The sequence below is a fragment of the Taudactylus pleione genome, unplaced genomic scaffold, assembly GCF_031769625.1.
Source record: "Taudactylus pleione unplaced genomic scaffold, aTauple2 ptg000040l, whole genome shotgun sequence".
In the NCBI taxonomy this organism is placed as follows: Eukaryota; Metazoa; Chordata; class Amphibia; order Anura; family Myobatrachidae; genus Taudactylus; species Taudactylus pleione.
Genome location: NW_028284442.1, coordinates 29,263,054 through 29,289,243, shown reverse-complemented (window position 1 = coordinate 29,289,243; position 26,190 = coordinate 29,263,054). Strand labels below are relative to the sequence as shown.

Genomic DNA, 26,190 nt, shown 5'->3' with positions numbered 1-26,190 from the left:
ATATATTACAATTCTCCCTGCCATAAACAATACAATGGCAGGACCATTCGCTCCCTGAAAGTAAGGGTGCAAGAACATCTTAATAGATTTCGAGAACCATCCCCTTTCTACACATTATAAACAATTTCATCAATCAGACCCAACACTTCTTGAGTTCACTGCTCTTAAACTAGTGAAGCAGAATTGGCGAGGGGGGATTATATAAAAGCAATTAACAAAGAAGAACTCAGAGCTATGATCCAAATGGGCACACTTCACCCAAGGGGACTCAATTTAGACAACGAGATCAGGTCCATTGTTTGTGACTAAGTTGAGCTTTAAAGGTCACTGGCATTAATCCATCTTACGCTGACCCATCATTCTGCATGCCCATCATTTGGTCATATATTGATATTATTATTAAGGATTTTTCTATTTATCATGTCCAGACTACAAACATTAAGTCTTTACTAGAAAACTAGAATCCTAACTGTCTGGGGGCCAGATTAGTATTAACACTCGGACGTATTCTTTATCATAACACTATGAATGTAATTCTATGAGGACAAACATCACTGTATTTGTAAATATGGTAGATATCAGCTTACTCAAGCAATTCCCTCTGTGGGGTCCAGATCCGGCCTGAGTCTTACTTATATGCAATTCTCTCAATTATACTAGTTTAACACATACGCTAATATATTAATCCACTATCAGAGCCACATATAAACTTTCTAGTTCATTATCCCCACCAGTGTCCCGCATCTTTGCACTAGGTTGCAATATTAGTTACAGGATTTAGATAAATGGGTCCCCTGTTTTTCAACTTATATGTCTTCATTTATATAGGATCTTCATACAGCGCTTATATGGGATCCACCAGCACTTATCACATGGCCGTATTGTTTACCATCTGTTTTAGGTCTGGTTGTATTGAATACAGCACTCATCCTACATTGATTTGTTATTTTATTTAAAGCTGTCTACTGTGAGCCGACCCACTGTGCTGATTGACAGCCCATTTGGCCACTGATACATGATATACCTCTGTCATCTGCATATTATCTCTATATCATCCCTAAACATTTGTTATCTGTACATTTTATATCATCTCTCTGGGTCTGGGACTAGTGCAAAGTTTGTGTAGTGTATCTTGCATGAAATTGTTCTGCACAAGCTCAGAAATAGGCAGACACAAGTACGGACAATGGGCCTGATTCAGCAGTGCACTGCTGAACGCAGATTCACAAATTTCGGGAATCTGTGCAGGCGCATGACCCATTCTGCACATATGCAGAACGGGTATGCGATCCCGCTCGCAGACTGTCAGTGATTGACAGTCTGCTGACGTTTGTGGGCAGGGAGGGGGTGGCGAGGAGGGAAGAGTCCAGGATTTCCGTCGGCTGGCGGCGATTTCCTGGCCTCTTCTTCTCAACTGCGGCATCCGCCTGCGTGACCCCATAGGTCACCTTAGCTGGCCAATGTTACGCAGATTATCCGATGCTGTGTTGGACAACGCAGCTCGGATAAGTACTGCACAGGAGGTGTGATTCCTCCTGCTGCATTACCGTATCTGCAAGGATTTGCCTGTGTGCAGCTTTGCAATTGCGATCCTTGCAGAATCAGGCCCAATGTATTTCAAACACATCTACACTTCTGACTGAAAGGTGGAACTGGGCTGTGATGGGGTGTTCTCACGTAGCCAAAGTTCATTTATGGCTTATTCACACAAGGTATAGGAAGTAGACGTAATGTTGGTTTGGAGATGCACCTTTTTGTATAGGGGAGATGTAATTCTGCACTAATAATGATGCCTAGTAGTAGGCCATATGAGCAGGTACATGCCATATCATCCTGAGATGCATACATCATTGCATATACACATTTTTCCATGCACACTTTTGAACAATGTACACACTATTTAGTTCCAACTGTGCATTAGGCCCTATGTCTCTATATCATCTATATAGTCTCTACATAATCTCTATAACATCTACATATCTATGTAGTCTTTATCTCCAAATCCCCTCTATATTGTATATATATTTCGATTTCATCTGTATACCATCTCTGTTCCATCATCTTGGACATACCTGAATACTCTCCCAGATTAACTGGGAGCCTCCAATAATTCAGGGAGCTCTCCCAGACTCTTAAGAAGAGTAGACCAGCCTTTTTCCAGGGGCTAGTCTCCTGGTATGTCCAGCTTCCTGCATCTCAGCTGGTCTAATCTATGGGAAGCTGGCCCAATCCTCACTACTTCAGCAAGGATGTCATTTTCTTCCCCCAATGCTTTTGCTGCACTATGTGCGAGTGCAAGAGTGAACATGAGGTAACATCAGCTGAGAGATGCCATCATGGAAGTGGCAGCATCTTGAATACATGTTCTCTTACTATCTTTACACCAGCGTTCGCACTAGATTATAATAATCTAGTAAAAGAAACTATCATTCAAATGAAAGAATACTGGCAGTACCTATAAATGTATTTCTGCTTACAATGCCACCAATGTACAACGGGGGGTATTGTGGGCCCATAATAATGAAATTCATGTACCACTTTTCCCTGTGCCTCCTACCAGGACAACACCCTCAAGAATCTCCCATATGGCCCCAGGTGACAAGTCAGCAAATATGTCTATATCATCTCTATTTTTTCTTTATATCTGTCTACCCATTTAGTAGACCACCTTAAATATGAATAGTATATAAATACAGAAGGTTTGAATTGAAGATATCTGTGTGACCTGGTGTGCACAGGTGATACTGCAAGTATCCCCCACCCTTCATGTACATATATTTTTAAACAACATTTCCTGGATATGGAAAATCCCAGGAACCTGCAATCCCTATACAATAAACACCAGTTTTACAGTGGATGGTGAAGACTGACCTGATCTGCTCAGTCATCTGCTCTAATGTCCTCTGCAGCAACGCCATCACACCCTGGATCACCTCCACTTCCTTGATGAGCTCTCGTTCCACTTCATCATGGACCAGGTCTATTCCAACTCTATTCTCTCTATAAAATAAGGATTGTTCTTCTTAACCATCCTGTGATTTATTATCAATTGCTGTTAAAGTAAAGCTGGATATATAATGTACACAGCTCAGGAGCGGTGCCCACAGAGACCTGACAGCATAGTCTAGTTTTCCCCTATGGTCATACATCTAAGAAAATTTTTTTTTTACTTTCAAAATCATTCAGAAGTTTTATACTGCCTTATATATGCTCTAAACATTTGTGCAGCACAGCCACAGTATGGGTTACCAACACACATTGCTCTTATTTACATTGAAGACTACAGCTCACTAGTGAGTCAGCAGATGACAGGCTTAACTCCGGTTTCATGTTGCCTCATAGGTAATGAATATAATAAAATGCACATACTGAATTCACTTACATTTTTAATGTGATTGTTAATAATGCACAATGTGACAGTATAGACTACGAAACACCCTGACTGGATGCAGCACACACGCCATGTTTATCATATTTGATGGTTGAAAGGGGTTGTACAATTTAGGCAACTGCTCAATCAGGTCTCCCCCTGAAGCTGAGAGCCATCCTGTGCAGTGGCTCTTGGTCCTGGAACTCATTCCATTAATACTCCTTCAATAAATGTCTATGAGAGCTCCATTCAAGAGGTATGGACAGCAGGAAGTGGGCTCATATTCTCCACGGCACCTATTATAGTCATCCTCCCATCATTACCTTTCCACTAAGCACTGCTGTGCTATTGTCAGTGGCTCAATGCAACTCTCCAGAGCTTTTTCCAGGCGGATCTTATAAGCCAGCAGCTGTTCTATCTCATTAACGGTGTCTTCAAGTTTGTTGTCCAGCTCCTTCTTCCAAAACTGGATGTCCTCCAACCTCTGTTCTGTAGAGAAAATGTCACACACTCAGTCTAGGTCACACTTGGAGTAAACATTGTTCCAAACACCTTTGCAATGAAATAGGGGCTCTGACTTTGAGGAACTGTTAAGCCAAGCAAATAGCAGCTTGTACAGACACCTTATCAGTCAATTTTAGATTTAATTGGCTGTAAATATTATCTCTTATTGTGATCAGTTGTTGATTGGTACAAATGGTAAATCCAGCCGAACAAGATCTGTATACAGTCCTGCAAATGTTGCCCTATTAGATACTTCAGGCATAGGCAAACACATGAAGCCAAATCAGAAAGATCTTTTGATGTTGTATTCAGACTGAGCAGGTGGATTGGTCTGTACATAAGTGCATTAGAACACAAAATAGTAACTCAGGATTATTTAATTATCCAATAAAGGGGCTAATTCCAAGTTGGGAGAAAGGGAAAAAAGAGCCAGTAACTTTGCACCTGGGTAAAACCATGTTGCACTGGAGGTGGGGCAGATGTAAAATGTGCAGAGATTTGGGAAGGGTGTGTCCAAACTCAAATCTTAATTGCAGTGTAGAAATAAAGCTGCTCAGCATTTATGGGCTACATGCAGGGCCAGATTAAGGCTGGTGGGGGCCTCAGGGCAAGTAAGTGTCGGGGCCCCCTCAAGCCACACAGAAGTTCTTGCCAAGAGCCCTCTTACATGTGCCCCGCTAATCCCCCTCTAGGGGGCTCTGTAATGGGAGTGAGGGGACATTGGAACGGTCTACATTGTGTTTATCCTATTGTACAATTCTTCACATTGAATGAATGAAAGAGAGAAATAAATGACTCCACCAAAGTGCAACTAGCAGGTGGACAAGGAGATCCATTAAAAATATAGGACAAACCCCTGATAGCTGCCAGCTATGAGCTGATTCACCAATAAAGTGTTTTGTCAGAGTGCAAATGGCTATGCATCATTATACAAAGCAAGGAGTGCCCCTATACATGCACCTTTCTACCCCTTTATCCCATTTGACAAATATTGTGTCACAAAACATACTTGTGCAGGGCTTCATTAAGCAGCCCTTCTGAGACATGTAATATTCCCTCTCTAAAGGTGCGTGCACACGTAACGATTTTTTTAACGATTTAACTATAACAATGTAATTATCGTTAAATCGTTTAAAAAATCGTTTTTTTTTTTTTTGATGAACGATAATCGTCCAAGTCCGCTCCAGTTTATAGTTTATCATCCATTCTGACTGTCCAACATAACTATTTTCGATTAGAAAATCGTTCGTTGTACAGAACGAACGATGAACGATGTCCATTCACTGTAAGCATGATTAAAAAATTGTTAATCTTTCATGAAAATCGTTGACAAAATCGTTCATTAATTTAGTAACCAACGATTTTTGTAAACTATTTTCGGTCACTTTTTCAAGGGAAAATCTGAACGAAAATCGCTGGTTACTAAAATCGTTACGTGTGTATGCACCTTAAGGCTATCAGCAATTTTGTCTTTCCAGCAGTGTGATCAATGTACACAACTGGCAGTGCGACTTCTCTGCTCTCCTCTTCCACTTAGGAGGGCATCGGAGATGTCTTCCAATGTATGGGCGTAGTCAGTGTTGTGCGGTGAGGTCAATGGCTGGGGAGGTACTGGTTTATTAACACCCCCAACTCCCTAAAAATAATAATAAATTATAATAAAAAAATAAATAGTGTAGAGTTCCCCCTATTTAACAGTAACCAGCACCAGGCTGAAGCAGCCAGGGGGATAATGCCATAGCAGGGGGTACACTCAGTGTAGGGTCCCCCAGCCATCATATTAACCACCACTAAACTAGTCAGACCAGAGCTGGAATGCCTCGGAAAGTGGGGATCTCCAAAAAATTTAAATTGGGTCCCCCCTCCCGGGCAACAACCAGCACTGGGCTGATATGCCCCGAACCCCTGGTGGGGGTGGTGGATGCGGGGTTCATGGTATGATAATATTGTTTTTTACAGGCGGCCTATAGGTCCCAGCAAGCCTGCACCAGCTTGCCGGCACTTGGAGAACCACAAGTGCCTACATGTCCGGACATTAAGGGCCCGCTAGCACCTGTAGTCCGCCTGTAAAGAAAATATTAAAATAAATACAAGACATTTAATTTTTTAATAAAAGTTTATCATACAGCGTCTTCACCTGCGGGGTGGCGGCCTATAAGCTCTTTGCATGGCTGCTGGCTCCCCAGGGCTTTCGGCATCTTCTATCTTCGGGAGCTCTTGCACGCTCCTTTCCCGCTGCCAAAGTCTGCAGAATGTCTGGCAGGTACTGGATCCTCTGATCCAGGCCTGCCGACATGACAGGTATTTCCGCCGGGTCCCGCCACAGCTAAGCCCACACATCCACTGTGTCCCCCCCGCATATGCCTGCTACCCACCCAGATCCACTTTCCAATCACATCTGTCTGACTGACAGGGGCGTGCTTTCATGTGGGCTGAAAGCACGTCCCCATCATTTAAGCATTTCTATAGGTGCCGCTTTGCCCTGTGGCATGGCCCTGCCCCCGGTTTCTGTGCTTTTCTATTGTCAGTGGGAGGCAGCGCTCTTGCTGCCTCCCGACTGATTTTAACTGTAGAGATACTAGAGAATGATAGAATAATGCAAAGCAGATATTTATGACACAGAATCTGTGTTTATAAATATGTTCTATGTATTATTTTACTCATTATGACAGGCCCTGACTGCACGTCTCTGGGTGTAGTATAGTATAGGTTTCTAGGCAGAAATAAAAAAACTCTGGCATAATACTGCAGCAGTCTGACACAAAAGACATACCTAGTTTCTTATTGACATCTTTTTGAGATTTCTGGGTTGTCTTTTCAATTTCATCCACTAGTCTTTGACTTTCGGCAACCACCCTCTCAGATCTGGACCTCTGAGCCTCAGCATTGGCATAGCGAGTATGGTTGGCAATGCTCCACTCTTTTGGGAGGAACTTTGGTGGGAGCTGGACCAGCTTAGCCATTGTCTGATGTTACTTTGAGAATGGAATCTGAAAAGAAAACAATGTTCTACATGAAAGATGTTGCATTAGTTGTTATAGCGTGGTTCTGGAGTACATGCACACAGACAGACAAGTGGTGCAATCGGTGTATGTTGCCAGTGGTGTGCTTGTAATGATGCAGCCTTCGGCGGCAAGGTTTAATAAAGAATTTAAAATACTGTGTGTGTGTATGTGTGTGTGTGTATGTATATATATATATATATATATATATATATATATATAGTATATATATATATAATTCAGAGTTCAAATAGAGCATGATAGTGGGTGCCCGATGGGTGGGACATTCAATTTCCAAAGTTGTGCAGACATTCAACATTCAAGCTGCATAACCTCCTTTAACTAATACCCTTTTTCCACCGCTGGAATAACCCAGGGGCTCAAGCAGGGTTTTACACAGGTAAGACTCATTCGACCCGGGAACCGTATACAGCATGAAATGTTGTATTGTGTGTGTGTATATGTTTTTATCTCTGTGCATGCGTCTGAGTCTGGTTGCGTCTCAACGCACCGAGATGGATTAGCGCCGCTGGCAGCGGGTGTCTCATATTGAACAGAATCGGTCGCGCCATTAGTATAAAGATGCAGGTGCAGCTGTGGCAAAAGACACGTCCAGATCTGAGAAAGCTGGCACATTAGTTTAAATATAAACAGAAAATGCCCTGGTGCCGCCTCCTCAATGATGTCAAACAGAATACAGGAGCAGCACTCCAGGCCATTGAATTCAAAATGATTGTATTTAAATTTTATAGCTTAATCAGATCAGCCAGTGTTGGCTAAACAGTTGTTGCCAGAAGTGACCCGATGGGATTACTACAAGGAAGTCTGTGCAGATAATGACCCCGTCTCATCTCAAATATCTTCAGGTCTCTCTCTTGCATAATCAATTTGCAATTTCAGTTCATTGTCCCTTTAATATTGACATAAAATGTAAGCCCACACTTTAATCCCTAAAAACACACTAATCACAGTAGTAAATGTTTGTATAGCTCTGAGTGTATACACTAGCTCTGACGATTGGTAAGTGTGTACACATTTGCCAATCGTCTGCCCGATGTGCTGGGCTTGGCAGCTCAACTGGGTGGGCATTTAAATCGCCCACCGATTTGAGCTGCCAATCACCGCCAGGTCCCTGCAGCATGTGTACGGGCGATCGGCGGGTCGCCCATACACACCAGCAGATGGCCGATATATCTTTCAGACATATCGGCCATCTGATGTGCTGCACAGCAGATCAGATATGTCTGAACAACTGTACACACCCGGTGATGTACTATAGATATATTTCCCATTCAGTGGAATGGGCGATATATCTATCGGTGTGTACCCAGCTTAAGTAACATCGAGAATAGAGGTCCTTAGTGCATACTTTGATAAACTTGCAAAAATATTTCTATAAAATGGTATCTACATACATGCAAGCGTCGCTGGGCCCATGACAAGTTGTGGGGGCACCACCAGACACCACAGCCACCTCCTAATGGTGGTAATTCCACCACTGCCTATGTGACATTTGACTACAAACATCAAAATGAAGGGAGTGATCACCTTCACAGTACTAGACAAAGAAGGAATTTATCTGCACACCTAAGTTTTTCTAATACAGGTTGAGTTTCCCATAACCAAAATGCTTGGGACCAGGGGTATTTTGGATATCGGAATATTCCGTATTTTGGAATATTTGCATAAAATAATTAAATATCTTGGGAATGGGACCCAAATCTAAACACAGAATGCTAATATGTTTTATATACACCTTATACACATAGCCTGAAGGTAATTTTATACTATATTTTTAATAATTTTGTGCATCAAAAAAAGTTTGTGTACATACATGAAATTAATTTGTTTCATATACACCTTATACACACAGCCTGAAGGTTATTTTATAATATATTTTAATAATTTGTGCTTTAAACAAAGTTTGTGTACATTGAACCATCAGAAAGCAAAGGTTTCACTTTCTCAGTCATGCTAAAAATTTTCAGTATTTCGGAATATTCCGTATTTCCGAATATTTGGATATGGGAGACTTAACCTGTATATGCAGTGCATCCGGAAAGTATTCACAGCGCTTCACTTTTTCCACATTTTGTAAAGTTACAGCCTTATTCCAAAATGGAATAAATTCATTTTTGTCCTCAGAATTCTTCACACAATACCCCATAATGACAGCGTGTAAAAAGTTGTTTTGAGATATTTGCAAATTTAATAAAAAAAAAAAACCTAAGAAATCACATGTACATAAGTATTCACAGCCTTTGCTCAATACTTTGTTGATGCATCTTTGGCAGCAATTACAGTCTCAAATCTTTTTGAATATGATGCCACAAGCTTGGCACACCTATCTTTGGGCAGTTTATCCCATTCCTCTTTGCAGCACCTCTCAAGGTCCGTCAGGTTGGATGGCAAGCGTCGGTGCCCAGCCATTTTCAGATGTTCAATCGAATTCAAGTCTGGGCTCTGTGAATGTCCTTGAGTGGCCCAGCCAGCGTTGTCCTGAAGCCACTCCTTTGATATATTGGCTGTGTGCTTGGGGTCTTTGTCCTGCTGAAAGATGAACTGTCGCCCCAGTCTGAGGTCAAGAGCGCTCTGGAGCAGGTTTTCATCTAGGATGTCTCTGTACATTGCTGCATTCATCTTTCCCTCTATCCTGACTAGTCTCCCAGTTCCTGCCGCTGAAAAACATCCCCACAGCATGATGCTGCCACCACCATGCTTCACTGTAGGGATGCTAGTGGCCTGGTGATGAGCGGTGCCTGGTTTCCTCCAAACATAACGCCTGGCATTGACGCCAAAGAGTTCAATCTTTGTCTCATCAGACCAGAGAATTTTGTTTCTCATGGTCTGAGAGTCCTTCAGGTGCATTTTGGCAAACTCCAGGCGGGCTGCCATGTGCTTTTTACTAAGGAGTGGCTTCCGTCTGGCCAATCTACCATACAGGCCTGATTGGTGGATTGCAGCAGAGATGGTTGTCCTTCTGGAAGGTTCTCCTCTCTCCACAGAGGAATGCTGTAGCTCTGACAGAGTGACCATCGGGTTCTTGGTCACCTCCCTGACTAGGACCCTTCTCCCACGATCGCTCAGTTTAGACGGCCGGCCAACTGTAGGAAGAGTCCTGGTGGTTCCGAACTTCTTCCATTTACGGATGATGGAGGCCACTGTGCACATTGGGACCTTCAAAGCAGCAGATATTTTTCTGTACCTTTCCCTAGATTTGTACCTCGTGACAATCTAATCTCGGAGGTCTGCAGACAATTCCTTGGACTTCATGCTTGGTTTGTGCTCTGACATGAACTGTCAAGTGTGGGACCTTATATAGACAGGTGTATGCCTTTCAAAATCATGTCCAATCAACTGAATTTACCACAGGTGGATTCCAATTAAGCTGTAGGAACATCTCAAGGATGATCAGTGGAAACAGGATGCACCTGTCCTCAATTTTGAGCTTCATGGCAAAGACTGTGAATACTTATGTACATGTGATTTCTTAGATTTTTTTTTTAATTAAATTTACAAAAAAATGTTTACGTTTTTTTTTTATTAAATTTGCAAAAAAATGTTTACACCTTGTCATTATGGGTTATTATGTGTAGAATTTTGAGGACAAAAATGAATGTATTAAATTTTGGAATAAGGCTGTAACGTAACAAAGTGTGGAAAAAGTGAAGCGTTGTGAATACTTTCCGGATGCACTGTAGAAACGTGCATCACTCTTGTAACCTCATAAAATAGAAAACAAACCTTTGGAACCATTTAAGTGAAAAAAATATACCAATCACAGAATTGCATACTAAAGATATATAATACAGATATTATTTATTTATTACCAGTTATTTATATAGCGCACACATATTCCGCAGCGCTTTACAGAGAGTATTTGCCCATTCACATCAGTCCCTGCCCCAGTGGAGCTTACAGTCTATATTCCCTATCACATGCGCACACACACTAGGGTTAATTAGTGTTGTGAGCCAATTAACCTACCAGTATAATTTTGGAGTGTGGGAGGAAACCCACGCAGGCACAGGGAGAATATACAAATCCACACAGGTAGGGCCATGGTGGGAATTGAACCCATTACCTCAGCGCTGTGAGGCAGTAATGCTAACCATTACACTGTATCTGGAATAAACAAAAGGTTCTTTTCTGGGGTTGGGTATGAAATGCTGACGGCCGGGAAGCCATCTGACAAAATCCTGATGCCGCAAGCCGACCGCTGAAAATCCTGACTGGGGCAGGTAAGTACCCTAACCCTCCCTTAGTGGTGCCTAACCCTAATCTCCCCCACGGGGGTGCCTAAATCTAACCCACCCTCCCTGCACCCTAAACCTCCCGGGGTGGTGCCTAACCCCCCCCCTCCCCGCACCCTAAACCTAACTTTCCCGGGGTGGTGCCTAACCCTAAGTCCCCCTGGCGGTCCTTAAACCTAACCGTGCAAACCTTCCCCCCATGGCTAAGCACTGGCTAAGCACTAAAACACTGCCCGGCTTACCTTCGCTCGGGAAGCCGTCTGTCTAGATTTCGGTGTCGGGCTTTAGACGCCTGTCTTTAGTCCCGCATCGTTATTTAGACGCCGGGATTTAGACAGACAGCCTCCCGCCCGTAGTCATTTTGACTGCATCCCCTTTTCTGCATTATTGTCTTGTACCCTGTGAAGTTAGTCACAGCAGTAAGCAGGTACAATAATGCTAGCAGATAAATAGCTTAATTTATTATTAGCTTTTATTTATAAGGTGCCACAAATATACGCAGCACCATTCTCAGCTAAAATACAGTAGTATAGCACAACAGTCTTTCTATACACCCCTATTAATGGACCTATTCAATACATTTCCAGCCCTCTTTTCTTGTCTGATATTTTTTTTTATAGCAGCAGTCAATGTGCATTTCTGTATGAATAGAGGTGATAGACCTGGTACCTTCAGGGATGTGTTTGTTTGGAGGATCTCAGCCTGTCAGCGCCTGATGAGCCTGTCGTAGAGGAGTTCTCTCTCAGCTGCTCATCTCCCGGCCTTCCAAACAAGGAGGTCACCATGACAACAGTACTGACGCGTCTCCATGACACCAGGGGCTGGCCCTTTAAATCCCACAGAATAAATTCCTCCCTCCTGGCACTAGTGCAGTGCTGATCTGTATTACATGGCGCCTCCGCTGTATAGTGACAGGGGCCAAACCAGGAACCCCTATTGTTTCTTATCAGGTTATCAGAAGCCCCCTTGTGCCTCTGCTTAATAACAATATAAACAAGGAACAAATGGCACAGACAGACGTCTACTATAAGAATTGGCTTTATTTATCTTTCACCATATAATACTCGTTTTAAAAAGATAACTATTGTTTTTCTGGTGTTGAAGGGGTGTGGGCTGCGCTGGAAAAACGTTGTATCGCAGAGGAACTCAGAACGTAGCTATACTATAGTGACTGCCCTCCGAGATCTGAATGCAATACAGTTATTATAGCCACCTGTATAATTTATCTAATAATGTCATAGCAGTAACTATAACAAACAAAAATCACCCTCAGACAAATGTTTAGCTATTCATGTAATAACCTTCCATGATTTCTAGATCATACTTGGCTTACACAATTAGTTTAGCAGCAGCCTGCATCTAATCACGTCTATGAGGTGACATGTTGGAGGTGAGACACCATCAATCACACAGCCCCTGTCAGCAACTCGCCTTATCTGACACTCGCCAATCAGAAAATCGCCCTACCACTTGCGGTAACCAACCAGCGTCCAGGACCCGCCCGCCTAGCCGCTGTTGACCCAATGACAGCGTTCAGTCTTTGTCCGACTTGTTGTTTATTAATGATCCTCGTGCCGGTGTCTATCTAATCTACGTACAAGGGGGCGTGCCGGTGACGTCCGCGCAACCTCTCTGAATTTAGCATGGAAGTGGGCGTGACCAAGTCGTCATGAATCAAAGTTGAAAGAAACGGAGGGGCGTGGTCGCTATATTTAATATTAATTATGAGGCGTGGCTGAGTTCAGGGTCTGTATTTACTGGCGGTGGTCTCTCTGCCTAGACAGTCACTGCCATGTCGTCCGTTCTGCAGCCGTTCACCGTCACTGAGGGGCCCTGCCAGTCATCCAGGACGGCAGCAGCTCTTGGGAGCCGGTCCCTTGCCGCCGCGGCAACGGGAGGAGGAAAGATCACACACCCTGGCAAAGCCATACTGGCTGGTGAGTGTTCCCCTGCCCATCTGTAACGGTGCCATGACCTTCCATCTCCTCATCCTGCATGTGTAATGTGCCCATCCTTTTTGTGACCTTTCTGTTCTTCACACCCACCCCTTCTGTTATTCCAGAATGCCTTGTATGTCGCCTGGTATTTCATATATCCAGCTCTGGATCAGTACACTCACATATGTTATTGATGGGATAAGGATTTCTGATCCTGTATTTGTATAGGTTAATTTAATTTTCTTTAATGCACAGAACATGGAATCTTGGCACATTCTGTAAACATACAGGGCATACAGTAGGAATATAGTGGTGCTTTATAAATCAATGATCATAATCATAACTATACTTTAATAATAGTATATAAAAGAGTAGTGGCAATGTCACTTTTAAATAATAACTTAAAATTAATAATGTAGTTGTAAGTGGAGTTCAGTAAAGTTAATAATACTAAATCTATACATCTGTCTGGCAATTCCCCGATGCTGATCGGTGATAAAATTTGGCGATCGATGGACTCTGATGATCTGCAATTTCTAAGGGGATCAGAAAATACAATATGTTAAAAATTCCAAATTCGCTGATTCCGATCATTTATTGGTCAAAATCTGCAAATCAATATTGTCCAACATATTTGATTTCCACTATCCCCCACCCCCCCCAACCCAGTCATCTACATAACTGGGAGTTTGTATGGGCCCAATAACGTGGGATTGGTGATAACCCTCCTAACGTTTGTAATAGTTATTCTGTAAGAAGGCATTAGTGGGCTCTGGGCAGCTGTCACATTGGTGATCACCCCACTAGAGGGGTACTATACGTTTGTATTCCAAAGGCTGGCAAGTTCTTACAAGACTGAAGCACCAAAAACAGAATGAAAAATATACATTTTGCTTTTTAGCCAGCACAAACTGTGCATGAAGCATTTTTTGTACATGTTTATAAGCTGAGGAAGGGCATTTCATAGTCAAACTTTTTTAAGGCTCATAATGGGGCATATTTAATTAGCCGTGGGGTTTACCCCGTGGTGAATTGCCGCGCCGGACCTATTCAATTAGCGGGGATACCCGAGTCCCCGTGTGCGACTCCCCGCAGTCAGACTTTACTTCGCAGTTCATGGAGGTACGAGGTAAAAACCACCAAATCTGTCTCGCACGCTGGGAAAAAACCCACTGATTCCGCAGTTTTCGCGGAATCAGTGTGTTTCTGCGCGAGTCCCGATTTTTTTTTTTTTTTTTTTCAGCGCTGGAAAAAGGCTATGTTATTGAATTGCTTTTCCCCGCGCCGCGGGGACTTTGGCCGGCAATTGGTCGCAGAGTAAACCCTGCAGCTAATTGAATATGTCCCTATAAGTGTCTAGTTTGAGATTTGTTTGCAGTTAGATTGGGTGTGGAATTTGGCTTGTCATGTTCCTAGTAATAGGTCTTATGCTAGATCTAGGGTTAAAGCCTGATATAGGTGCAGATAAGAGGCTATAGTTCATTCTAGTGCATAACCCAATGCACTTAGGAGCTCATTCAGACCCGCTCGCTAAGATGCATACTCTCGCTGCTGCCGATGGCATGCAGTGTGTATGCATTGTGTGCATGCGTAAGCATCGCAGTGCGCATACCGTAGCGAAAGTTCACAATGCATTCGCCCGCTGCGCATAGACAGCCCAGCAGAGTGAGTGACGGGAAGCCGTCGTTTGTAGATGGTAACGGGCTGGGCATTAAAAACGGGGGAGTGGAGGTACAAACGCAGGTGTGCCTGAGCATCTCAACAGCGTTTTAGAGGTGTACATAATTATAAGACAGCATCATAGTACACGTCACCTGGCTTGTTTTTACACTGAAGTGCTCGCAGTGCTTGCGGCAGGGTATGGTCAACCTCAAGCTCTGCGATAGCATCCGATGTACCGATGGTTGCATACATTTCCTGGATATGACGTGCACAAGTGGGCGTCTTAAAACAGGCTGATGGGTGCCTGCATACACTATGTGATCGCTCTGTAAGAAGTACTGGGCGTGCTATTGCATTGCTGTGCAATTTGCATACACATCGTGCGAGCGTCTCTGAATCAGGCCCTTGGTCCCCAGTGTAAACTTAAGCCAGGAATTCCATTTACATCCATGCGTAATAACACCTGACAGCATTTTCCCAGTGACAATGACCAGGATATATGATTATCCTGTCGTCCCCATTGTTTCGATTTATAAGTTATTATGGGTATCACTAGGCAGAGAAATTTAAACTCCAATTGGTTGTTGGAGTTCTTTGATGCAGAAGTGAAAGTAGCCTTAATAACCAAATATAATGCATTTTTGTTGCTGCTATGATTGCATCTGCAGTACATTTATCTATTTATTACCGGTTATTTATATAGCGCACACATATTCCGCAGCGCTTTACAGAGAATATTCGGCCATTCACATACATCCCTGCCCCAATGGAGCTTACAATCTATATTCCCTATCACATGCACACACTTACATACTAGGGTTAATTTTTGTTAGGAGCCAATTAACCTACCACTATATTTTTGGAGTGTGGGAGGAAACCGGAGTACCCGGAGGAAACCCACGCAAGCACAGGGAGAATATACAAACTCCACTCAGTTAGGGCCATAGTGGGTATGCCCTGACAGTACCGGATAGCAAGCGGTGGTCGCCCAGGAGTCCCAACACATAGCTACATTACCAACGTTGGGGGCACTGTGGCATAATATGAACTGGGGCAGGGGCACTAAAGTTTGTTTAACATATTTGTAGCGCTGGGAGTATTTACATGTTACACTTTTTAATAGAGATGAGTGGTTTGGTTCTACTTGGTTATGTTCGGATCTGGAAAACGACATCTTATTGACTATTGCGCAAATGTAAAAAATTGTATCTATGACCAAGCACTATAAAAATAAATATTGCATTAATCCATAAATTATTTCTACAGCAGCAAAGGAAAAGTGCCTGTGGGTGTACAATATCACCTGAAAAGGTGTAACAAGAGAAAACTAAAGGATATATCTATGCGCTGTAATCTGCCAAATTTGTGAGCAGTATGGAATGAATCATGCACTAAATAAGTGGTAAAAAACACATTTAATATACATACATAACAAACAAACATAAATGACCGGTCATATTATAAGTAAAAAACAGATACATATATTCAATAGATCTCTTTGGAAAACTGACTGTCTATTGTGTGAATAATAAACACACTTAAAGAGGTGGATCTGATACATACAGTCATAAAAGAACCCAATCAGTTGGCAATAGGGATAATTGGCGTATCCACACTTTGTAGATGATATTAATAGTAAATAATGTCCAAGCGCTCAATAGAAACAGTAAGTATCAAAGTATATAGAATTGAGCTCCATGGAGCTTCATATCATCGGGTAGATAAAAACGGTGATCTCCCCAGAGGGCTTGGAAGTTTGCACGCATGCAGATGGACTAGCAGAAGGGAGGAGGCACACTTCAGGGAGAGACCCGATGCAATGTGTGTGAGCGGCAGATGTAAGGAGCTCCAGCCGCGTCTCGATCCCAGCCTCTACACTCAAGAACTGTAGCCAATTTCTCCTTTTCTCCTCGTCGGATAAGGTAAGTGGGTATAAAGCTTTATCCCAGAGGGTCCACAGACAATTCCACTGACGTGTTTCGCTCCACAGAATAGGGGCTTTATCAAAGAGTGCAGAGCAGAGCTGGGAGCTGGCCCCTGTGATCAGCTGTATGGTCTAAATAGATTAAAAAAAAAAAAATGTACCTGCATCCAGGGACCGGTGATTGGTGCTCCAGTCAACTGGTCTCTGGGCTCCTGCAACTTGACCCTGGTTAGCTGCTGCATAGAGCAGTTGACTGGGGTCACAGTGCAGGAGCCTGTAGACCAGCTGACCGAAGTCCCAGAGAGAGGAACTCACCAGAGCACCGATCACCAGGCAGGTAAGTGTAAGCTATGGGTAGGATCGCTGGGAGAGGGGATAGCAGCAGCGCATGCGCGGACACATACTTCCTGTATTTTTTTGTGACAAATACAGTGAAGAGTATGTGTAGTGGATTCGCAGGGATGGAGCTTTATCGCAAGCTTTGTCCCTGCATGCGATTTTTGATACATCCTTGTGATGTATTCAAATATTGCATTATGATATTGGTTGAAGGTATCACAGATTGTGATGAATATGCCCCTAAGGCTCATAATGAAGTGAACTTTTAAAAAATGGTACTTCAGAAGATGCTGAAGGCATTTATTGAAAAAAAAAATTTTATAGATCTATAATGTGCAAGGTCTGGCACTCGTCCAACTAATAAAGGCGAATCTTGCCCAGGTGACTTTTGTGAACAAGCCCCCTGCGAAACACGTGTTGAGTTCCTAGGGATCCCTCTGTGTGCACAGAGAATCCCCTTGCACCGCATACTGTGAGCACCACGGGCAAATAGTGGCAGTTACTTTTTCTATCTTTCATAACCATTTTTGTCAGCAGCACTCTCACCAGAATCCGTGCACAGGGATACCCTGCAATGCTTTGCATCAGGGTGTGCTAGTACTAGTGCATCCTGACAGCAGATGCCGCTCACCTGTATCTTTTACTGAGCCCGGACTGGAGACTCTCCTCTCCCGCTTCACTGATACGCAGATCTCCAAGCATAAGTGCTCAGGTTCTGCCTATTCATACTATCATCTATAATAGTGGATTAATATCTTCTTTCCCGTGTGTCACTCAAATTATTGTGAATTATCACTGATACTAATGATAGAGGTATGTGATGCATTTTAAATTTCTTTTTTATTTAGAATTTTTCTAAATTCTTAAATCTATTTCACATTTTCGCTTCTTCACTATATAATAGTGGAATAACACTTAATTTTCACTACACCTTTGCACTTTTATTATTCTTGCTATTTTGCCCTTTATATATTTTTTTCAGTTTTTCTCATGTTCAGTCTGTATTTGATATTTAATAGCATCCATTCTTTAACTAACTAATTGAGTTACATCTTAGTATGGTCTATCATATACCCTGAGTGTACCCCTTTTCTAGAGCTTCTACTTCTGTCAATATCAGACAGCAGGCAGGCAGAGGTGGCACTCACGGGACTTATGAATACTCATATTCTTGTCACAGCAGATACCTAGTCTGACGTTTCAGATATATGTATATAATGTAAAGCAGGGGATCGGCACTCACGTATCCAGATAATGATGTAAAACAACTTCGGGGTGCACAAATTCCTGAAGAGAGCCTGGCACAGGGGCAGACGCTGAATGCAAGAGAAATATAGGCAGCACTCCACAAGAAAGGACACGAACAACAGCTACATAGCAACGTTTCAGATGTTTAATACATCTTTCTTCAAGGCATAACTTACACAGTGATACATCTTACCTTAAATAGTGGTGAACATAATACCCTAACCAGCGGACACAGCTGCACTGCCGAGTAGGGCGCGCTCCAGTGACACAGGCGTCGCATGGCGATGACGTCAGACGCCATCCACCGTGCGCACTCCAAACCCGGAAGTGCAGGTAACATGGAAACAGAATAGACCACGTGGCACCGCTACCATGACTACCCCCAAACATAAACAACCCCATCGCAGACAGAACATTACACATTAAAAATAACCGAAGCACATATCTCAACCTAAATGGGCAAAGATAAATGCAGCTAGCTAAATACAGATAAGCCAGCAAATTGGTAACATAGAGTACAATGCATATATGCGCATACATTATTTTAAACAATCCTAGGCACTTGTACAAACACTATAATAAAGTATGTATTACATCATATACCATCACTATAAACTCAATATATAAGAAAAAAATAAAAAAAGATGAAGAATTACACTACTAATGTCAAAATGATCAAAAGCAAGACAAACATTGTGTGTGAAATTCATTATTGATACATAGAAGGATTAATATCATTGCTATACAGAAGAATTAAGATGGCTGAGTTCGGGGAATCCAGCGGGTTCACTCCTATGTGCTTCGGTTATTTTTAATGTGTAATGTTTTGTCTGCGATGGGGTTGTTTATGTTTGGGGGTTGTCATGGTAGCGGTGCCATGTGGTCTATTCTGTTTCCATGTTACCTACACTTCCGGGTTTGGAGTGCGCATGGTGGATGGCGTCTGACGTCATCGCCATGTGACGCCTGTATCACTGGAGTGCACCCTACTCGGCAGTGCAGCTGTGTCCGCTGGTTAGGGTATTATGTTCACCACTATTTAAGGTAAGATGTGTCACTGTAAGTTATGCCTTGAAGAAAGATGTATTAAACATCTGAAACGTTGCTATGTAGCTGTTGTTCGTGTCCTTTCTTGTGGAGTGCTGCCTATATTTTATTTATTTATATATATATATATATATATATATATATATATGTGTATGTATGTATATGTCTAAGGTCTGGCCCTTATGGTTCTAAAGGCCCCCATACATCAGCAATTGATTGCCGCAATCGTGTAATTTGCAATCGATTGTGTATGAAAATCTTTCCCTTTTTCAATCGATTGTGGCAAATCTGCAATCGATTGAAAGAGGGAAAGATTTTTATACACAATTGATTGCAAATTGCACGATTGCTGCAATCAGTTGCTGATGTATGGGGTTGCTTAGAATAGCTGCGGCTGGTGCCTTCACAGATTAGGTAGACAGCATTGTAGATGGTGCGCCACTCATAGCCAAAAAGACACTAAGTAAGCAAATGTTGCGATCAACGTTTCAGTTTTTTCTAACATTCCTGATGTTGATCCTCATGAAAGTCAAACAACTGAGACGTTGATCACCGGATTTTCCTACTCAGTGTCTTTTTTAGCTAAGAGTGCCGCACCATCTACAATGATATATACATACAGCCTCAATCAGCGACACTCAGGGATACAAAAGAGACCGACACGCCTCCTGTATAGTCTATACGTGTGTGTATTAATTTATAGGTAGCACTCTGGCGTAAATAAATCGCTCAGCAACACAGCCATTGTTTCAGAGGTTCTACTCTTTCATCAGTAGTATAAACTCTGAACGTTGACAAGAAAGGCTTTGTGGCAGAGCCGTTTATTTACTCCTCTAGTGCCGTCCACTTCTGCTACCTGTGTTATATGTTTAGGAAAGGCACCTGGACAAGTTGTGTTTGTATTGAGGCTGATTGCCGGATATTGCAAGTTGAATATATAGAACATTTCATTAGGCTTTAATCCACAGCACCTAACTATCTGCAGCTGGTGCCTGAGGTCAGGGCTGCCAAGAGATTTCTTGGGCCTCGGTACAACAACTTCCCGGTCACAGCAACTGAAGAGGATTATTGTGATTGGATGGGACTACTGTGATAGGCCGGTAACACCATGGGGTGCATGTCACACACAGGGGATGGCTGGCAACTTTTAGCCTGGGGGGCAAATGCATGTGGGCGGCCCTGGCAGAGTAGTAGCGTGTAGCCAGGGTGCCCAAAAACGTGCGTGCTACGGCGCCGCCCCCCCTCAAGTGTTCCAGGGAGGGGGCGGGTCCATATGGGATTAATGTAAGGTAAAAATAAAGATATGGGGCAGCCCCCTGTCGTAGTGCCCATATGCAGTGCCCCCGTGTGCCACAGGAGAGAACACCCTTATGCAGGCCCCCAGTAGTGATCCCCCCCCCCTATGCAGTGCCCCTTGTGCCCCCAGTACTAAGCCCCTTATATAGTGCCCCCAGTAGTGGTCCCCCCTGTGCAGTGCCCCTTGTAGTAAGCCCCTTATATAGTGCCCCCAATAGTCGTACCACCTATGCAGTGCCCCCAGTAGCAGTCCACCCCCCATGCAGTGCCCCCACTAGTGGTAACCCTTATGCAATGCCCCTTAAATAGTGGCCCCAGTTGTAGTCTCCCCCCTATGCAGTACCCCCAGTATTGCCCTTTATATAGAGCCCCCAGCAGTGGTCCCTCGATGCAGTGCCCCAAGTAGTAGCCCCCTCCCCCCTATGCAGTGCCCCTAGTAGTAGTCCCCTCCCCCCTATGCAGTGCCCCTTGTAGTAGTCCCTTCCCCTTGTAGGGCCCCCAGTAGTAGTAGTCCTCCCCCTTGTAGGGCCCCCAGTAGTAGTAGTCCTCCCCCTTTTAGTGCCTCCAGTAGTAGTAGTCCCCCACCCCCCTTGTAGTGCCCCCAGTAGTAGTAATCCCCCACCCCCCTTGTAGTGCCCCCAGTAGTAGTAGTCCCCCTCTTTGTAGTGCCCCCAGTAGTGGTCTCCTCATTGTAGGGCCCCCCCCCCCCCCCAGTAGACACACGTAATATAAAAAAAAACTTACCTGAATCCCCGCTCCCGCCGTCCGCTCCTCCGTCTGTCCTCCCGGGCCGGGGCGCTCTGCATTATGGGAGAGATGTCATACGACGTTATGACGCCACTCCCATTGCCCACTGCGGGAGCCGGAAGATGGAGCAGCTCCTGCAGTGGGCGCAGCAGCAGCTCATTGGCTGCTGATCAAAACAAACACACAGCTGCCGGAGCCGGCGGCTGTGTGTTTGTCACTTGTGTAGCGCTGACCGAACTCCGTCCGGTCAGCGCTACACACGCGGTGCAGTCACAGTGACACAGACTGCCTGCGGCCCGCATGACGCTGGGGCCCGGGGGGCACATGGCACCTTGCCCCCCTGCCCAGCCCGCCACTAGTCACACACAACCTCTCTGGGAGCAAACTGCACACTGTGTGTGTGCGGGATGCTGCAGCCAGGATGGGTACAAGACAGCAGGCAGCAGCACACTGATAGAACGTCTGCTTAGCTGTCAATGACAGGGCAACTGCCAATGTTGCTGCATGTGACATGCGTGTTCCATGTACTGTTTATACACTGCTGTGGGTGTGTTCTTGGTCACATACAGGCAGCATAGGTGGCCTGTAGTATAGGCCAGATAGTGGAGGGGGGTTTCTGGACAAATAGAACCGCCACCTGCCTTTGCCTATGGAGGGGCGCAGGCTAGGGAGGGTGCTGTTTAATTCGGCACCCTCCCTAGCCTGCGCCCCTCCATAGGCAAAGGCAGGTGTCAGTTCTTTTTGCCCGGAAATACCCTCCACTCTCTGGCCTATACTACAAGCCACCTATACTGTTAATTATTAATACTATATTACAAAGGCTATTGAGGATCTGCTGCTGCTCCCCAAGACTCCCGGACTTGCTCCAGTGCTACAAAGACCAGGAGCCTGAAATTGTGGAATGGTGCCCACATCCGGGAAGAAAGGCTGACTACTGCCGAATCTAACGGCTTGCTGTACATGTATAAAGCATAACATACACTGCATTTTATATGAGGCAGACTATAGCTTATGTGCTAATTATGCCCTATTCATTGGCTGGCCACACTAACTCTGAAAATCAAGCATTTGGAAACCCTGTCTAGAAATCCTGCGTTTGTAACCCCTCCACCCATACCCAACACCAGCACTGAGCTGGTACCTGCCTATGCCCCGGGACATTTACCTGGCTCCGGGCTTTCATGGGCCAGTCTGCAGCTAACCACTTCTCTCCCTGGGGTTCTCTTTGTTTCCCCTCTTTCCCGGGTCCACAGTCTTTGGCTACTGCTGTGCAGTGGCTGTTCCTCTCTGAGCTGGGTCTCCACCTCCAAACAGCGGGAGGGTCGGCAGCCATACGGAGCGGATGACATTTCTGGGAGATAGGGCAGGATACTATTGTGTGCAGTGTGTCTCAGATGCCATTGGCTGCAGGGTGAGACCGGCAGGACCCCATCATTTTGTGGGCGTGGGCCCTCCTATGTAATTTTGAGATAAAGAACGTGATCTGATCTCTGTGTGTGTGTGTGTGTGTGTGTGTGTGTGTGTGTGTGTGTGTATGTATATGTATGTATATATAATATATATATATATATATATTTATTTTGCAATAAATTGTTAAGCCGACCAATTCTTTCAAAGTCCTCCTTCTGGCCGGTCCCTACACTGACTCGTAGAATTGCTCTGTGTCCTTTGCCACCAGGTATCGCACAGATTTTATACACAAACTATGCTTAAAGCGACAGAAACACCCCAAGCATATCACTTAATATGCATTAGCGAAAATAGCTGACATTATTTGTCTCACATATGGTAAATTGGGATGCAAGCGAAATTTGGGGAATGCAGAGTGTGTGAGTGTATGTATATAATATATGAATACTCACATTTTGTCACTAGGTAGCGATACAAGTCTGGATGTCACCTGAATATAGTACGAAATAATGACAACATTAATTAGGCATATCTCTTAAATCCAAACCTAATTACAATTCACAATGTGGAGTGTGATCACAATGGGTAATGTGCTGGTTGTCAGTGATTCCCTTGAGTCAATATGAAAGCACTTAGAGTGAAAAAAATGTTTTCCCCGTTATCTGGGGCACACGTATGGAGGTATTAAGTTAAAAAATAGCTTTTAGTAATAGTATAATTAAAATAAAGGTTCTGAGCAATAGGGAGTATTCCCAATAGGTGGATCACTTTCCAATATATTTAAACAGCTAATTGCTGCAATATGATGGAAGCGAACATATGATTCATAAATGATACAGATAAAATGTTTCCACAATAAACTGAGCCGAATATAATTAAATCAAATAATGAGCATGAAATACCAGTGTTTGTAGTATAAGCTGTATAATTAAATTATATTAAATGAGTCCCTTCAAATATTTGGTGTTCGGGCATTTAAATTTGCCTGCCCAGTTGTGATGTCAGTGTCAGCTGTTCCTGCTGCTAGTGTACGGGCAGTCAGTGGGTTGCCCGTATAGACATGCAGATGTACCAATAAAGCTGCATGACAAATCGGCATCGGCTTTGCTGCAGGGCCGACCTGATATGTCTGAACGCCGTCATTCACAGACATATCTGTTGTACATACTCACCGATCCACTACCGATATATTGCTTGTTGAACGTACAAAATATCGACAAGTGTGTACCCAGCTTTAGATACTGTTTTTCCTTGATAGCAGAAGTGTCTATATTCTGTCACTCACACTAGTTTGCAGGCTCCCACTGCAGCGGTGGAGATGGGACAGGCCAGGAGAGGAGAACCTTGCAGCACTGGCACCGGGACGGGGGCAGACCTGGATCCCTGGTACGATGGGTCCAAAACTACTGGTATAATTGTAAGCCTTGTATTGCTAACATTAGTATTGTATTCGATTCATTTGGTTTAATGAAAACAACTGTCATTTTATTGTAGAAACATTTTATGTATATCATTTATGAATCCTATGTTCACCTACATCAAATTGTGGAAATTAGTAGTTTAAATACATTGGCGAGTGATCCACCTACTGGGATTACTCTTTATTGCTCAGAACCGTTATTATTTTGTTACCTAACAAATATATCCATACATGTGCCCCAGATAATGGTATTTTCCTTTTTTTCCCCATGTACACAAGTAAATAGGATAGTCGTCAGCCCAAAAATGCTTCCACTCTAAAATGCCCCGAAGCCAAGTTTGTGTGGGTCTGTGGTCATTTGAACTAATGAGTTCTATTCCCACATTGTACATCTGCTTTTCCTAGCTTTGGCAAAACTGATTAGGTACGGGATCCCGGCGGTCAGAATTCTGACATCTGTATCTCGACAGAATCACAACAGGAGCCGAATCACAAATACCGGAGCCGAAATCCCGACCGGTCGGGATCCCGGCACCAGTATCCCAACCATCGGCATCCCGAAGGTAAGTATCGGGGTGTTAGGATGCGGGGTTAGGGTTAGGCACTATGGGGAGGGTTAGGGTTAGGCTTAGGCATCGGGGAGGGAGTGTTAGGATTAGGGTGCGGGGAGGGAGACGTTGGGTTTAGGCACTGGGGGGAGGTTAGGTTTAGGCACCGTAGAGGGGGTGTTAGGTGTAGAGTGCGGGAGGTTAGGCTTAGGCACCAGGGAAGGGGAGGTTAGGGTTAGGCACCGGGGAGGGTTAGGATAGGGGGTTAGGAAAACTCTTACCATTCGTTTCTATGGGTGTTGGGATTCTGACTGTCGGGATGCCGCTGTCGGTATTCTGACCAGCGGCATCCCGACAGCCGAATTTCATACCCAACCCCCCCTAACACACCTTTCCCACAGCCTAACCCTATCCCTCCCCTAGTGCCTAACCCGAATAATTACCGTCAGAATGTCAGCGGTCGGGATTCTGGAGCCGGTATTCCGACTGCGACAGTATTCTGACCGCCGGCATCCCAGCCATCGGGATGCCAACTACATCCCGGCAAAACCTTAAAAGCATGATGAATGATGCCAGCATGAGTAAGGGGCACTGGGATGGCTCCATATGGGCGATCGCTGAGCTACAGGATCTGGATGAGAACGATCCTCTACAGTCCAATATAGCAAGTAGTAATAAACAATCCCAAATGAACCACAAACAGTGAGCAATAATAAAGGGTTGGTTCAGAGTAATATGTACAGGCTCATGTGCCAATAACGCACTGATACTATGCATATAATGCAACATAAATTGGCTCTCAGGAGGAGCAAGAAGGTATAAAATCCAGTCAATAAACCCAAAAGGGCAAAAAGTTATGGCAGCATATGAGATGTTTTATCATGCCAATAAGTGGAGGGGAGTGTCTTCCGGGTAAGTAACCGGGTTATCTTCGGAAAAGATCCTGCCAGACACTCACAAGTTTTAGGTTCCAAACATCTGGTGGCTAGAAACAAGTACTCCCAACGCGTTTTGAGATCTGAGCTTTTTTGGGCTTATTGACTGGATTTTATACCTTCTTGCTCCTCCTGAGAGGTAATTTATGTTGTATTGTTATGTTGTATGCATAGTATCAGTGCGTTATTGGCACATGAGCCTGTACATATTACTCTGAACGAATCCTTTATTATTGCTCACTATTGTGGTTCATTTCTGATTGTTTATTACTACTTGTCATAGTGGTATTTATTTATTTAATTTTTAATCATAAAAGAAAAGTTTTTATATTGCATTTATCGTTATCCTGCTATCTGAAACACACAGTGCTTAAGGGACACTGCCACATGTCTTATTTTGGGAGTAGGGGACACCCTGGCAGAGCCCTCAGCTGCCTTGGTAGGCGCTCAGAGAAGCCTCACGAACGTACCCATCCCTCTACAGTCCAGGTTTATCAACATGCTCGATAATGATCCCAGACACTTTAGGAAAGTGACATTGCCTAACA

General features: G+C 43.9%; 2 protein-coding genes across 3 annotated transcripts in view; one reads left to right on the top strand and one right to left on the bottom strand.

Moving 5' to 3' along the window:
- The window catches only part of TEKT1 (tektin 1), a 32,378-nt gene extending 19,758 nt beyond the window's left edge, over positions 1-12,620 (bottom strand). Inside the window, exons 1-4 of one of the 2 annotated variants that reach the window (XM_088455103.1) lie at positions 12,597-12,620; positions 6,648-6,864; positions 3,694-3,859; positions 2,872-3,000 (exon numbers count right to left, since the gene is read on the bottom strand). In XM_088455103.1, the coding sequence (XP_088311229.1) occupies positions 2,872-3,000; positions 3,694-3,859; positions 6,648-6,837 (485 nt within the window). In that variant the 5' untranslated portion in view covers positions 6,838-6,864; positions 12,597-12,620. Of the gene's footprint in view, positions 1-2,871; positions 3,001-3,693; positions 3,860-6,647; positions 6,865-11,798; positions 11,887-12,596 lie in introns of those variants that run through there. The other variant, XM_088455093.1, reaches the window with a different exon arrangement.
- A 233-nt stretch (positions 12,621-12,853) lies between these two features.
- LOC148538475 (tricarboxylate transport protein, mitochondrial-like) overlaps positions 12,854-26,190 on the top strand; it is a 44,181-nt gene continuing 30,844 nt past the window's right edge. The window contains exon 1 of the mRNA XM_088455109.1: positions 12,854-13,066. Within this exon, the coding sequence (XP_088311235.1) occupies positions 12,922-13,066 (145 nt within the window). The 5' untranslated portion in view covers positions 12,854-12,921. The remainder of the gene's footprint in view (positions 13,067-26,190) is intronic.